General features: G+C 35.1%; 1 protein-coding gene and 1 long non-coding RNA gene across 15 annotated transcripts in view; one reads left to right on the top strand and one right to left on the bottom strand.

Annotated features, from left to right (window-relative positions):
• Window positions 1–495: 495 nt before the first annotated feature.
• On the bottom strand, window positions 496–4,235 carry LOC139771671 (uncharacterized). Of its 5 annotated transcripts, none has more exons than XR_011717950.1 (5): window positions 4,078–4,235; window positions 1,614–3,609; window positions 1,162–1,306; window positions 985–1,077; window positions 496–874 (listed from the first exon to the last, which is right to left on the bottom strand). It is a non-coding gene; the product is annotated as an uncharacterized lncRNA (long non-coding RNA). The 5 variants fall into 5 exon arrangements; XR_011717951.1 differs by having other exon boundaries at window positions 496–1,077; window positions 1,614–1,760; window positions 1,853–3,609; XR_011717949.1 differs by having other exon boundaries at window positions 496–1,077; window positions 1,614–1,999; window positions 2,065–3,609.
• Window positions 4,236–6,817: 2,582 nt separating this feature from the next.
• The window catches only part of Slo (calcium-activated potassium channel slo), a 102,508-nt gene continuing 93,787 nt past the window's right edge, over window positions 6,818–15,538 (top strand). For 9 of the 10 annotated variants that reach the window (XM_071704609.1, XM_071704607.1, XM_071704608.1 and 6 more), the window contains exon 1: window positions 6,819–8,646. In XM_071704609.1, coding sequence (XP_071560710.1) covers window positions 8,344–8,646 — 303 coding nt within the window. In that variant the 5' untranslated portion in view covers window positions 6,819–8,343. Of the gene's footprint in view, window positions 8,647–15,538 lie in introns of all 10 variants that reach the window. The other variant, XM_071704617.1, reaches the window with a different exon arrangement.

The following is a 15,538-nucleotide window of genomic DNA, read 5'->3' as shown; positions in this document are numbered from 1 at the left end:
AAAGACAGCGATTTTTCCTTTTCTAATGCTACAGTTTTCTAGCAAGACTTCAATGGTACGGAAGTCGAAGAAACGTCGTAATGGTCGCTGCTAACTCTGTATGCGCTTCGTCTATTTTTGCTCGGAAGCCGGAAAACAGAGAAGAAGCGGGCCGCATGTGCATCGTGCCGTTACACGATTTATCGAACGAGTGAACGACAAGGTAGTGGCGATAATCAACCGCCGGATACTGGATACGCGATTAAAGTCAGCGCTGTGTCCGGAAACGATCAAACTCGTTGGAGATTACAAACGCGCCGTCGTCGGCCTTAATCGACTCCGCGTGCGCAGCCGAAAATAGAAACCCAACCACGCGCGTTTCTCGTTCGCCGTTCGGTCATTTCAAGTGGCTGGCATAAGTTGCGGCATTTGATGTTTCGCGAAACACGCTTCTCGATGGTCATGATAAAAGAAAAAAAAAGCAGAGAAAAAGAGAGAGGAAAGGGAGAGAGATGCTTCTCTTTTTTGTACATTTGCAACGTTTTATTCAGAATGAAGAACTCTTACAATGAAATACAGCAGAAACGAGTTATCGCGGTGTTGCTATTATATCTCCGTACATCTATTTATTTAGCACGTTATCAATCTGTTTGCGTACGAATGTAACAGCAGCTGATTTATAGTAACTAAGTATACTAATTTATAAATTAACATTGCACTATTTAACATGTTTTACACAGATAAAAGTGTGTCATGGATGCGCCGGGATATATTATCGAATATTTCGGCGACGTCTTCTCCTGTTGCGTTGTTCTTCTTTGACGCGCATCACAATATAAATCTTACTGTGCAGTCTTGTTGCTACTTATAAGTATTATGGAAAACCCTTTCTTATCTAATTCGGAAATGGAGAGAATATGATGATGACATAAAGGTATCATCGTCCAGTTCTTCTATTTATTTAACTAATAATTAAATTATTACGGAACAATACTTATTACTAACCGATTATTACGAGCACTCCATTCTGATATCAGACACTCGCGGATGTTTAGCATTTCAATCGTTTCCTTAATTTTTTTGCTATATAAATGTAATCTGAAAAGAAAAATCCAGAAATGTGATGAGAGTATCTAAATTTTCGTGAAAATTTTTGTTAGTGGTGGAAAAGAAGGCACGCACCTCATCGTCATTTATGGAAACACAATCGTTTCATAGATTTGTATAGAATTTGTTCAGCTTTATTTCCGAAGTCACTGCAATCTAAGTATACATAGCCGCAGCAGATTAGAGTCGATTAAATTGTTGAATAACTCCGCGCCGTGAGCTATAACAATAAAAGACATTAGATATTTGATACTTTTCATATCTTATTAATTAGAAATGTTAGTGTTCCTTTAGCCTTTGACCATAATACCTAGATTATATTGAAGACCTGTATGTAGATATAACGATCAAGTGTAATGAGACATTCAACAGACGCGTTGTAAATATTTGGGTATGATGATCTTTACGGCAGAATGCGGCTTTGCTTGGTTTCGTTTACTTGACCTAACTGCCGTGACTATGCGCATTAAAGTACCTGGTGTTTAATGGCCAAACTCTAAAATTACCACAAGAGCAGTCGAACGTACTGTTTTTTATCCGTGATCATCGGAGAATTCTCAACCATGAAGTAACTGCTAGCCTCCAAATCTCAGAACAATCGGTGAACTGAATATCTTGCAGTTTATCCATCTGATCTGATGCGATCAAAGTTGGCTTCGTACAAGTCCAGCAATCTTTAGGAGGAATGCACGTATACTGGGATGCTTCTATAAATTATATCATACATTTCGTATCAAGATATTGACAGAGATAAGATAATATTTACGTTTGTACAATTTTATTGTCCTTTCCACAGTTGAAATAGCACGCCTTTATATCTGTCAAACAATATCGATCTAGCGTCCGTCGTTAATTTGTTACTTCTCATTTTTCATAGCTGTTCGAACATACGCGAAGTCACTTATCGTAAGATCTATAAATAGATCACGAAATCTGTCACGACAATTAATGATGATATTATTCATCACGATTCATTACCGTTCTATGCCGTGACGTCCCAGTAAAGTCGCGATTTCTTTATTTATTCTTTATTCAAACATTCCGACATCTTCCTTAATGTATTTTTTGTAGATCTTCAATTCTGATGTCGAAATTAACGGTAACTTATGTTCTTCTGCGCGTGATGAATTGTTTATGAGCTCGTCATAAAACCAGAAATAATATCGCTTAGATAAAAGCTTGCCGAAACAGATAAATAGAAATTTCAATGTAAAAATTTTTTAATATTTTTAAAAAAGTAATATAAAAATAGGATTAGATAAATGCAATTAATCTTTAATGAAATTATAAAAATTATGTTACATAAGTTCAAATAAGTAAATTAAAATTCCATTAAATAAATGGCTTAAAAATCTAATAATAATAATAACCGCTTAATTAATCAAATTTTTAATTATTAAGGGGTTATGAACTTGTAAGTAAAATGATAGGATTATCAAGCAATTGGAAACAGTAGGCACAAGTAAAAATCCATATAGATATATGAATATAAATAAAGAAACCAATATAATTAGCAATACAGCCCCATATGTGAGAAATTATATCGAAAGATATACAGATCGTACACTAAAATAATAAAGAAAGGTTATATGAAAGGGTTTTAAAAGGTTTCGTTAAAAAGATACAGTGTTTAAATTACAAAGATCATTGAGTGAAGCCAGTAGGATGGCTTTCACGTTCACCAGGTTTAAATCCATTAGGTTCTTATGTTTAGGATTATTTAAAATAGCTAGTTCATTCAACTCTCGTTAATGTAGATAATTTAGGACAACGAATTTTTTACGGTTGCGTAAATCCATGTGTAATTATGCAAAAGCTTATGTAGATTCTCAAAAAAGATTATTTTAAACATTTTTTCCAGATTTAAAGCAGTTAGTGTTTACATTAATAATAATAGAATTATGAAATTTCCCATTTTTTAATGGCTATCCATGTAACAAAACTTTTCAGAATTTGTATTTATATAGTTTTTTTCTTATTGTTTTACTGCATAGAATTCATTCTCCAAGTTTGTACAGATTTTTTAGTTATATCCCGTATACAGGATGTCCCAAAAATCATTATTTATTTTATGAAATGAAGGTAATTTAAATAAAAATGTTTTTTTTATTATATATCTATAATTATACAAAATATAAATACTGAACAAATATAGTTTAGAACTTTATTTATTATTATAACTTTATTTCTACATATGCCATCGATATCTATAGAAATCTTAAACCGTTTTTAGAATATCTAATCTATATAAAATGTATTTCGAATCGATAATTGTCGACACTTTGCATACGCTCTTGGTTGCTCCCACGAGAGTTTTTTCAACTTCCTGTTCAAATTTGTACACAGATCCAGTTTTTAAATCTCTGAGAAAGTTTACAAATTTGCTTTGCTTGTAGGTTCGTTTTTATAAAATTTTGCTATAAATCTTTCCCTGATTCCATTACATGTCATCCTTTCGATTCTATATTATCGGTTACTATATATGTAAGCACGTTCTTGCACATTCATCTGAATTAGTAGAGTCTGAAAAGAAAAAGAAAATCACAAAGTTATAATATAAAACTTCAAGGTTTTTAAACACAATGTTAATATTCTTATTTTGTACAAATATATACGGAAGATTATATTAAAAGACAAATAGTTTTTCTATAATTCTCTTAGAAATTTTCGGAACAGAAGTAATGTATTAAAATATTTGTTTCTTTATATTATTTTAATAAATACACAAAGTACTCTATTTTTTCATATATTTTTGTACTTATTTCAATAATGTTAATTAATATTATTATTAAATATATGAGATTTTTAACATAAGAACATTAATTTGCTATAATTTCAAATCTGATTATAAATTATAATTAAACATGAAATAATGTTTAACAACTTATAGAATTAAGGAATACAGGTTATATTTGATTTCAAAGTTGATGTGTTTTGAATGTAATTACACTGTTTCATTAATAAATTACTTTAATAGTAATAGGTACTCACATATGAAAAAATATACTGGCTAGTCTTTACACAATCATATACTACATATTTTCGTGGTAATTTTTTAACACTGCCAACAATATTATGTCTGTGATCAATAACGATGTATAACCTGTTCTGTCTTGCCCAGGGTTGGGGATTGCAAGGGGATGTTTTCACATGCGCAGTAAAGCAAGCATTAGCAGGCGCTATAAAACTTCAGTTGCGTACGTATCTTATGGTAATAAGGAATACTGTTAAAGCCCTTATAAAAAAGGAAAAAAATGGTAAAAATAGTAAGAACATTTTTATACAAACATCACAATTTATGAATAGAAAAAAATTAAATCTGTTAATCTGTTGCATTTGCAGTAAGTATTAATTTAATAAATATTTTGGATAATTTATTATAAATAAAAATTCATATATTAAATTATACATATAAAATTGACAAATGTTATTAGCTACACATATTTGTTTACTATATGTATAAATTAATTGTTTATTATTAAATGTTTACTGTATATTTATATTTAATATAATATTTAGTATATAAATAACAGCAAGAAAAAATAAATAATTTATATGATCTCAGAAAATATTCTGGGTTACCTCAAAGCACTTAGGGTCTTATCGAGATTAGCCACGTGGTCGATGATGTATGTTACGCACGCACATATCATTCCGTTCTTGAAAATGATTTACCCACAGATATAGAAGTCTGTGGATTTACCCCTCGATTTCCCAACTGCTTCCTGTGCTGTGCAGTCTCACCATTCGTTGGCAACATGTTCTTTTATGGATATACTTACCTACACGTGTATATGCTTAGAAAATGTTAAAAATCAACATTGAATCGGCAAAGAAGTCTAAAAAAAGCGGAAGCTCGTCTTCATTTTAACAAATAAGAATCAGATTTCAATAAAAACCAAATTATATGACATATAGACCAACATTATTGTTATTGATGTTTGTAAGTACAAACGGTTTCAGTATTCGGTTAATTATATGTGCGATTGATGTAAAATACGTTCGAAAAAACATAAGACAGAGAAAAGGCATCGGATGTAAATCGTTTTCTTAGATGTAAACGTATATAAAAATTATTTTATAAAGCACTATAAATATTTCGAGACAGTGTTCCATAATGATTATACTTTGTTCTTTAATTTTTGATTTCTCATAAGAAATTCTGACCATTTCGGAGCACTGTGAGATACTTGAAGAACGTGGACATAGCATGTTATCCGTTGAAAATATTCGTTGATATGTTTACGTAGTTCAATGTACACGTTTTGTGTACATAGAGGCGCTAGAAAAATTTCACTTAAAACGCGGGCATGTTCACTCTCAGGCTTTTCTCTGTCGTGATTACCTATAAGAGACTCCGGAAACCCGAAGAAATAAAAATACTAATATTATCGATTATTGATATACAATTCTCGACTGCTGATATCTGAACAATTAGTTTATAATGCTGCATTAAATTGATCATTTATTATTATATATATGCCCGTATTAAGTTTTAATTTTTTTATATATATGCTTTATAAATAAAAAAAAACATTTTTACGACGTAATAATATATTATATTGCTGCAAGACTGCATTTTTTCATAGTAATCACTTGTGTGTTTAAACAAATAATATTCCTAAATTCTTATATCTAATTATTTATTAGCGACGTTACCTTCATTTTTTAAATAAATACTTTGCTATATCAAAAAACACTGTTGTTTGTAAGTTTTCTCAAAATATGCACGTAATTTGACAAATTTTGCAATGTTACATATTTCAGTTTTAGCATCAATTTTACCATCTGAAATCTGAAACAATACAGTTGCCGTTGTTATCAGAACTTCACTCTATTACTGGTCTGCTTGCGACAGATAACGCCACTGCTAAATGTTTGACCAAAATTTATTTGTCCCAGTTCGAAATCAATTTTCAGGAGAAACAAAAAGTAAATTTTAACTTTTATTTAATTGTTTAGAATTATGTTATTTTTTCATTATTTTATATATTCAATTATACATATAATACATCTGATATAAATATATCAATAAGCACTTAACAAAAATTTAAAATAGAAAATTATGAAAGAAATTGCTTTTAAAACGTCGAATCTGTTTAATGTGAAAATAATGACAATGTCTATAATATACAAAAGATGTACTTTATTTTATAATTTTAATAAATGCTATACACACACATGCACATATACACTGAAATTAAGGTTTTAATAGCAGAGAATTTGCCATGAGTAGTACAGTTTATAGTCACACAATATTCCAAAATTAATCAAAAAAGGCAAATTAATAAAAAATTTGTTCTTGCATTAAAATCGTTTTATTTTAATTTAAATACATAAATTAATTTAAGTACAATATATTCAATATTTATCCATTTTGAAACATATTTATTATTCCATCTTTGTAAACATATTTATTTTTTGCATCAGCGCAGTAATGTCATTGATAAACGGAAAGGATTTCAGGGATTGACTTAGAATTCTCTTCTTTACAAAAATACAGGCCGCGAGCCTTTGGTTGAATAATCGCGCGCTCGTCACGTACACCCCCGTTGAGCTCCACGCAAGCAACCCCCATTGCTCGTACTACTACCCGTAAGTAGTTATGCTCGTTTTAGCGCAGCCGCGTACGGCGCCTCCACTAGTATCGCGCCCGTACTAATTTGGCCGCGTGGGGTGGTAGGGGATAGGCTGAGAGCGAGAGAGCGTGCGTCTACGTCAGGAAAAGCTCCGAGCTTATTGGTCCTGGTCCATTGTTGCGTATTGATTGCTGTGGAGCAGTGGTATGGTCGTTGGGACACTCGGTCGTCCTCGTCGTCGTCGTCGTCGTCGTCGTCGCCGTCGGTGGTGCTCAGCCGATTAGGTTAAGAGGAACGGGCGCGTGCGGTTGCAGATAGAAGAAAGAGAGAAAGAAGAGAGGAGAAAAAGAGGAAAAATAAAACTCGGTCGTTCGCGTCGTCGTCGCGCATCTTTCGCTCGCGTTTCGCTCGCGTACGCGATCACGACCCGCGCTTGCTACATCTGCACCATACACGCACGCACTTAACTGTAAAAAAAAAAAATAAAAAGAGTATAATCATACATATATATATACACAAATAGAAACACAAGAAAAAGAGAGAACGAGGGAGAAAGAGAGAGAAAGAGTATATATAAATACAAGCGAAGCAAACGGGAAGAACTCGTCTCGCGTACTTGTGTATTCGTACGAGCGCGCGTATGTGACACGCGGTAGTCAGTGTTCAGTGAGTTGTGACCCCTGCCTGTTCTCTATTGCTCCGGCAATCCCTTACGATCACGGACTTCGACTGGAAGCGATACACACCTGCGGCATCACAGCGGCGGCGGCGGCAGCGGCTGCCGCCGAGGGTGGTGAGAAACGAGTCAACAGAACGAGAACGGCGCAAGATCCTCAGAGCCATCAGGATCGAGCATTCGTGGCTGGTTATTGCGCGTATCGCGATAGCTGTGCGAACCGTGACGCCGTGTTCGGGACTCGGTGCTTCTCGTGTGTCCAGCGGAGATATCGACGTGTACATCCGCCTCGGGATAGACTTGTGACGGGGATACGATCCTCAGTCGGACAGTAGTGCGTCGACCAGAACGACGGCAGTCATTTCATTCAAGTGATCCTTGAATAAAAGGAGCTTGCGAACAAGGAAGAAGGCATTTTCGGAGCAAACAGATACAGACATTATTAGGCAGAATTGGAGGAACAATCGTAAAAGAGTGATAGGAAGAGAGAAGTAGAGGAGAGGGAGGGAGAGAGAGAGAGAGAGCGTGTGTGTGTGTGTGTGTATGTGATAGAGAGTGAGAGAGAGCGAGAGAGACGGAGAGAGCGAGAGAGAGAGAGAGGGTGAGAAAGGAAGAGTACGAGAGGTGGTGAAAGAGAGAGAGGGATAGGGAGAAGAGGGGGGTTGAGAAGGTGAGAGTGGAAGACAGGCTCCGGGTGCCAGCGAGTGTGCGTGGCAGGAGAATAGAAAGGAAAAAGAGATTCGGTGATTTTCCTTCTCGAAGAGAGCGTACGCTTGCAAAAGAAGAAAAGAAAAAGAAGAGGCTCGTGGGGCAGCTGCATACCGCGAGGACGCGGAATCGGGCCGTGCACAGATCTTTCCTAGCGCGTGTCGCGCATCCCCCGGAGGCGGCGCGAAATTATGAAGCGCATAAAGTGCGTCCTACTGGCCGCCGCAGCTGCCGCTTGTGATTGTGATAGTCGCCGGTGAATGTGTGACCCGGGGGCAGCAGAGATCCGCCGGGATGACGACCGAAGGGACGACCGTGCAGCCCCCGGTAGAAGGCTGCCTCAAGGAGCGGAAATGGTGGTGCTTCCTCCTGTCGAGCATCTTCACCTTCCTCGCCGGGCTGCTGATCGTACTCCTCTGGCGTGCGTTCGCTATCCTCTGCTGTCGCAAGGAGCCCGAGCTCTCCCCAAATGACCCGAAGCAGAAGGAGGCGAAAACGGCCCGCCAGAACAAGGAGTTCGAGGGGACTTTTATGACCGAGGCCAAGGACTGGGCCGGCGAGCTGATTTCCGGACAGACCACCACTGGACGTATCTTGGTGAGTTTCTTTTTAAAATTGTGTTTTCGCGCGTCAGGACTATTAGGCACATATAATATATGCCGTCAATAATAGATATATTTATACAGTAATTTGTATGTACATGACTTATATTTAACTCTGCGTGCACTCTTAATACATAAATCAAATTTTATTATTAAACGCTATTGCGATATTGAATATGTTTGTGAAACAATTAATAATTAAATTAATAATTTACCAAAAGAGAAATAACTTGATTTTTTAAATTTAATTTATTTTCTACAGTTATTTTCTCTATTTCTTATTATTTTACTATCTGTATCATGTATTTTAATTTTGAGATTTGCCTGTTTACTTTAATTTATATTAAAGAAGAACAGTATATTTCAATAATGTTAAATAAATACATTCTAGATTTCTGCTATTAATTTTCTATTTCTATTTTGTTGCAATAGAGAATTAAATTAATCATCTCTAACATCCAATTGTTAGAAAGTATTAAACAAGATTTATATGCATAAAAGAATAGAGAAGTATTAAGAGAATAATAATTTGTACTAATTCTGAAATATGAAGAATTTAAAATATAACGAATACGTTAGCATTACTTGCTTATACATCTATTACTAATACTCAAGGATAAATAGCAATACCAAACACACCAAGTATGAGTTTTTCGTGTTGACAAATATATTGTGGAATCTTGATTTTAGAATTATTTATACACACATTATATTTTCTCAACTATCCCAAGTTGTTTGAATAATATTTATTAAATATAAAACATTTTTTAAATTATTCTTCTAGATATAGAAACGTATATAACGTTTATATAATTTATCCTTTATTGCTAGTTAATACAGTATAACAGTAAAAAATTCTGATCCATGCAATAATTTCTCGATTCGAAGTTTGCTCACAGCAAAGCTACATTTATCAGACTCGATAAAATTCTTCCGCTGCAATACTCTTAAATTATGTTTGTAATCGGATTTCCAGAAATTGAAATACAATTCTCTGCTAAATAGGTCATACTCTGGAGAAAGTACAAAACCGATTTCAAAGAAAATCCGATAAGAGTGTCGATTGAGAGGAAGGAGGGAGGCGATGCGAAACAGAGGGATATATACTGATTAAAACTGTTCCGTGTAGATTCGTGCCAGTCACGAGACGCCATTACCGAAAATTCGGGTCGGCATTAAACTGTCGTTTAAATCTAATTCAGCTTCGAAAGTTCTCTCTCTTTCTCTCTCTCTCTCTCTCTCTCTCTCTCTCTCTCTCTCTCGATCTCGATCCTGACTCCATTGGACGATATCGCGGCAGGAATTTCGATATTGAGGACTCGCCCGCCCCCGTTCGTACCACGCGCCGCGGTGCCCTACCCGGACGCACGAGGATTGACGTCGCGCATCCCGGACGTGCTACAGGGTGAGAACTGGTGGCGAGACGTGTATACACGTAGATTCGTGGCCACTTACACGTGTACGCGCGCGTGCGCGCACACGAGACTCCTAGCCTCGAGCTCGTACGAGAGTACGAGTGTACGTGACCGGTGACCTAGTTTTCGTTCGTGGAACCAGACACGGCAACGGTCCCGAGGTAGAGGGGTGGCTTCTACGCAGTGCGTGTTCCACCCTGGAAGTGCGTTTCCGTCACTATCCGGTCCCAGAGTCTTTTCTTCGGTCCTATCGCTTGAATCTCCTCGAAGCGCTCAATGTTCGCGAATACATTTGCTCCTTCAACTACACGGACGTAGCCGCCCTCTTGGTTGGTTATTCTTCTTCTTACACCCTCGCCTCTGCTTCTGGTTGAATGCGTTAAGTCGGATGGGAAGGCTGGGCGCAATTTACGAATGGCTTTATTCAAATTTTATAGTCAGGCGGTAAGAGAAGCTTCCGTTCTATCAGAGGCATAAATCGGGAGAATGAGTCATAATTTACAGTCGCGATATCACGTTGGAGTAATTTTGGGGACTGCGCTGAAGAAGAGCGGCTCTCGTGGTTCTCTCACTTGCTGGTGAAAAAAAAATTAGATCGTGCACTTGTTCCGCATTTTGTGCGATGACGCAGAGCTATCGGTGTCGTGCCCTTGCGGGAACTTAGCCTACTCGTGGAGGCCGAGCCTGACGACAGATTGCAGTCGACCATGCGAGATCGAGTCGACGAAGTTCAGATTGCAATTACAATTCCGACTGTGAATAATAGGAACTTTACTATATCGCCGATCTCGGATTTCAATCCCGGCCCGACAGCAAGCTGCATTGATAGTACGGTTTATTGATGACAACGATATCGGTGAACCGATTTTAATATTCTCTGTGATAAATAAGGTCGTGGGCGTTGCTTATCTAGTGACCACTGACCAGATTATAACAATGCGAAATTACACGGGGCATATTGCAATAATCACTAATGCGGAAGTCGATTCTGAATCTTTAATTGTCTATTATCGCCGGAGTGCTACAGATTAGATAAATTAAAAAATTTATTTACGAGAATAATATATCACCAATATTATACATATAACTCTGAAAAGTGATTAAAAGATAATGAAATGATTGTGATTATTATGTCAGTTCCTTTGCATCGCTAAATAGGAAAAATTTCTAAACTTCTATACTTCTAAAAACTTTAACTTAATAGTATATTAATAAACAAATTTTTAATAATACACATTTTTTATATTTAAAGAGATTGTTTTTAATTTTTAAACTTAGATGTCTACGTGAAGTTCTATTTATCTGTTGACATTAGACTATTAAGTAAAAAAAAAATTCCAGAAATTGCTTAATAATGATAATTAAGATGTGTTCGATGATTAATTAACGATCGGTTTCTGTCTGACAATGTTCTGACCGTTACTACTCCGCCATAAAATTAATGTGGTCGAATATTGTGCATAAGTTTCGTGCTGGTCAGCGAGCCTGTAACATTTTACATTATTCACTCTGATGAAAGGATTTACATTATGCCATAACAATAACGTCATCTAAAAAATTTTTTAACTTATTAATGAAAAGGAATTTGTAGTCATTGTAAAGAAAATAACATATTTCCATTTTAACAGAAATTGCGATAAAAATTTTGTTGGCCAAGTTAATGTTGATTATTTTCACTTTTCCAGTTTACACTTTCTAATTTTCATTTACAAGTCAAGATGCAAAACAGTTATTACGCAGAGAAAAAGTACAAAGCAGAAAAAAGATTAAAAAGCTACAAAGTTGTTTCATGAAATGGGATTCAGGTCAAACGGTTTACACATTGAAAGTATTGAAAAATAAAATGTTGTTTCTTTACAGAACGATACATCAATAGATTAAATTTTCAATTTTTATGTAAAAATATCGGACGGATTAAAGTGTCATCTCGCTTTTTTGAGGATTAAATAGTGAATATTGAATAAAGAATGCTTTAAAACATCGTTATTATTTTTGGAGAGATTGTATATATTATATTCTTACGTTGACAGGTAGTTAAATGTAAGTGAGGTGACGTTGACAAGATTCATGCGTTTTTTTTTAAATACCGACAATGGACTTTCGTTACGTAATCCTTGGTATTAATGCTCAAGTACCATTGTGGCTATCGAGATACGATTTGTATGTTAATTGAGCAATCTAAATTTCGAGTGGCATATACATATACATATATTTGAGCAAGTTTGCTAGACGATGTAATCCACTTTTGGCATGATTTTTGGGAGTTGATCCCAACACGCGCTAGCGCCATTGAAACTAAACTTGTATCGACCTTCGTGACCTCGGGTCGCATCGGGACTAGGAGCAGCAGTTCTCGACTTTATTCTAGCAGCAAGAAATTTCAGAGATGCAAAGTATAATTCATGAAATATTGCGCTGTCTAGACGCTTCTTTTACAGAGAAATCGAATTGGTCTAGCGGTCAAAATGTTATTCTTCTATTTTTTTTTAGTTAAAATGATAAGATTTTATTCCTTGTGAATTTAGTTATGTGACATTCGCAAGTAAATTGAATAATTTTATTTCGAGAGATATTTAACACGCATAACATTTTATATCACAACACAGTCATTTATATAGTAACTGTGAGATAGAAGTAATAATGAGAAATAACTACGCTTTTAATTACATTTTCGAAATGAATACGAAGTAAAGATGTAACATATTTTAATATAAAATCTTGTACTCTAACTTTTTTAATATTTTATTAAGTTTAAAATTTAAATGTAAGTGTAAAGTTTGACACAAGTGAACAAGTTATACATTATGATGCAAGGTTATACCTTTACCTTCTGTTAATAATACAATATAATATTTAACAAAGTTTTTAAATAAATAATGTAACGTAATAAAATTGTCTATATGCTAATTAATTAATTTCGATAGTCAATTAATTAAATTTCTTTTCAACAACTTTACTCACAAAGTGCCTGATAAGAACAACCAGAAGAAGCAGAATTTGGCAAGCTGCTCATATACCAACTTCTCGTTAACGATATTTATCTATGTCACGTTCCATATTCGTTCATTTTTGCATGATTATATCGAATTTTCTTTTCTTGCGCGAAAACTCATTATACTTGACGGGCGATGCGAAACGTCGAGCTCTAATCCTCTTTGACGTATCAACTCCGGTTTTTCTGGCTGTCACGGGAATAGTAAAACGCGCATTCGCAACCCGTTTCGGAGCCAAGAACTTCTCGAATGTTTAAACTGTCCCTCGATCGCCAACTTTTTATCTTTAGCTGTGCGCTATGCATCGTTTGATACATCACAAGCGAGAAACTTTTAACCGGACTTTCCCCGATAGTTCTTTCGGTGTTTACGTACACCGTAAATAATAATATATACGCAAGAATATACTGGTAGGAACTACCAAAATTAGGTATAGAATTTGTATTGTTGGAGTGGACACAACGCGTACTGCGACATACGCGAAATAATAAGACAATTAAGTCATATATCTGTCATAAGAATTTATATCTTCCTATCAATATAATATAATTCAGTAAATAAATTTTTCATTTTTTTAAAATAAAAGAATATTAAAGAAATAAAAATTGTGTATTTCTCTAAAATAAAAGAATATTAAAGAAATAAAAATTGTACTCTTGAGAGCAAATAAATCCGAGAGAATCGAGTAGAAAAGAAAGTCAATAAAAATTCAGGAATTCCTGCACAATGGGGTAATATATTATACATTATATACATATACATACTACATATTACATCTGCCGCGCATACATTTCAATTTACGTGCGCGCATATACGCTGCTAGACGAATAATACAGATAAGTTATCGGATGTTATGGTAAAGATATTCATTGCTCGTTAAAATACTGTCTCTTCACTGTAAAAAATTTTGTAAAATTACAGTACGGAAGGAAAAAGTAATTTTGTATTACAATTACACAAATTAAAAATGTGTGGAAATTTACATCTATTATAGTGGGTCTCAAAATTACCCACTATAATAGTTGTAATTTTACAAAATTTTTTTATAGTGTTGTTAAAATGCATGCGCAGTATTCTGCAAAGGAAATAGGATAGCAGGTCACGATAACATCAATAATTCGGGAGGTAGAACAACTAATGTCATTTTGTAGATTGGGATAGAAGAATTTTATTTAGGCATTTTCTACATACCTGCTGCTTTTGAAGTGGATTTCTTAGCTTTAAAGACAGCTGTATACACATATTCAATAAATGTTTGTAAACATTTGCAAACAATATTCTTTATTTTTCATGTTAAAAATTAACGAATATTATTAAATTATCATTATTATACAGATTTTGCGATTGATTGTTACGATCAATAATTAATATTTGAAATATTAACAATAATAGTCATTATACTTGTATAATATGCCGATAGACTTTTATTATGCAGTGATCAGAGATAATTGCGTTAACGTTGGTTAATAGTCAAATTAAAGTTGATTGCGCACGTAAAATCGCTTAGTCATAAGATTCATTCTTTAAACACAATTTGAATAGACCAACCTAAACCAACCTTGTAAAATCGGCTTCTGGTCTATCAATTCCACACGTTTACTTTCATCGACGAAAATGGTTAACGAAGTGGAATTGTCGGGAAGTCGGAGCATCGCTATCGCGGAATTACGTCATCGCGAATAATGTATTTGAAGCAGAAAAAGACAAAAAATCTATAGAGTAGAAGAATAATAATACTACTGGAATTTATTCGTTAAACGTTCAATATTTCGGAGAATCGCGAGACAATCGTTTCCGATGACCGAGCACTCGCCGTTTCATCTCTAAAAATGTCTTATACTCGGCGCGGTATCGACGTGACGAGATGAGTTGCAGCGCGATCGTCCGCGTCACATCGGGCACTTTATCCGTCAATAACGTCGTTGACATTTACCTTCGCGGCAACCAGCGACGAAGATAACATTACCCGCGATACAAGTTACTTCAGCGTGAACGCGATGTAGCGCGGGACGAGTCATCGAGCGTTGGTGGTTGTTGCCATTTCCACGGACGACTGTATTGGTTTTCAAGTCCGTGTCTCGCGTCTTATTTCTCGTGTTAAAGCTCATCGAGTTATAGGACAACTGATGTCGTCTTACCCGGACTCGGTTATGTTTAATTCAGCACGACAAAGATACGTCGATCGATACGCCAGACGCATATACGTATATACGGAATATCTCTTCCCTTCCACCCCTCTCACAGGAGTGCCTCGTGCTTCATTTTGTACGTGGTTTATCGGACCAATTCGACGTCAATTCTTTATAAAAATATCCAGACATCGATAGTTTTCAAGTTATAAGTCTAGAACTAGAAGATGTTAATTTAGAGATTTCAAGCAATATCAATCAGGAAATTCCGAATCTTAATATATTCGTCTAATATTGCGTCCAATATGAATATCATTTCAATGAAATTTAAATTTAAGAATTAGAGACAA

This window comes from Temnothorax nylanderi, unplaced genomic scaffold, assembly GCF_030848795.1.
Source record: "Temnothorax nylanderi isolate EJ_2023f unplaced genomic scaffold, tnyl_v1.0 TNYL_tig0042_pilon, whole genome shotgun sequence".
Classification (NCBI taxonomy): Eukaryota; Metazoa; Arthropoda; class Insecta; order Hymenoptera; family Formicidae; genus Temnothorax; species Temnothorax nylanderi.
This window is presented reverse-complemented; position numbering and strand designations above follow the sequence as displayed.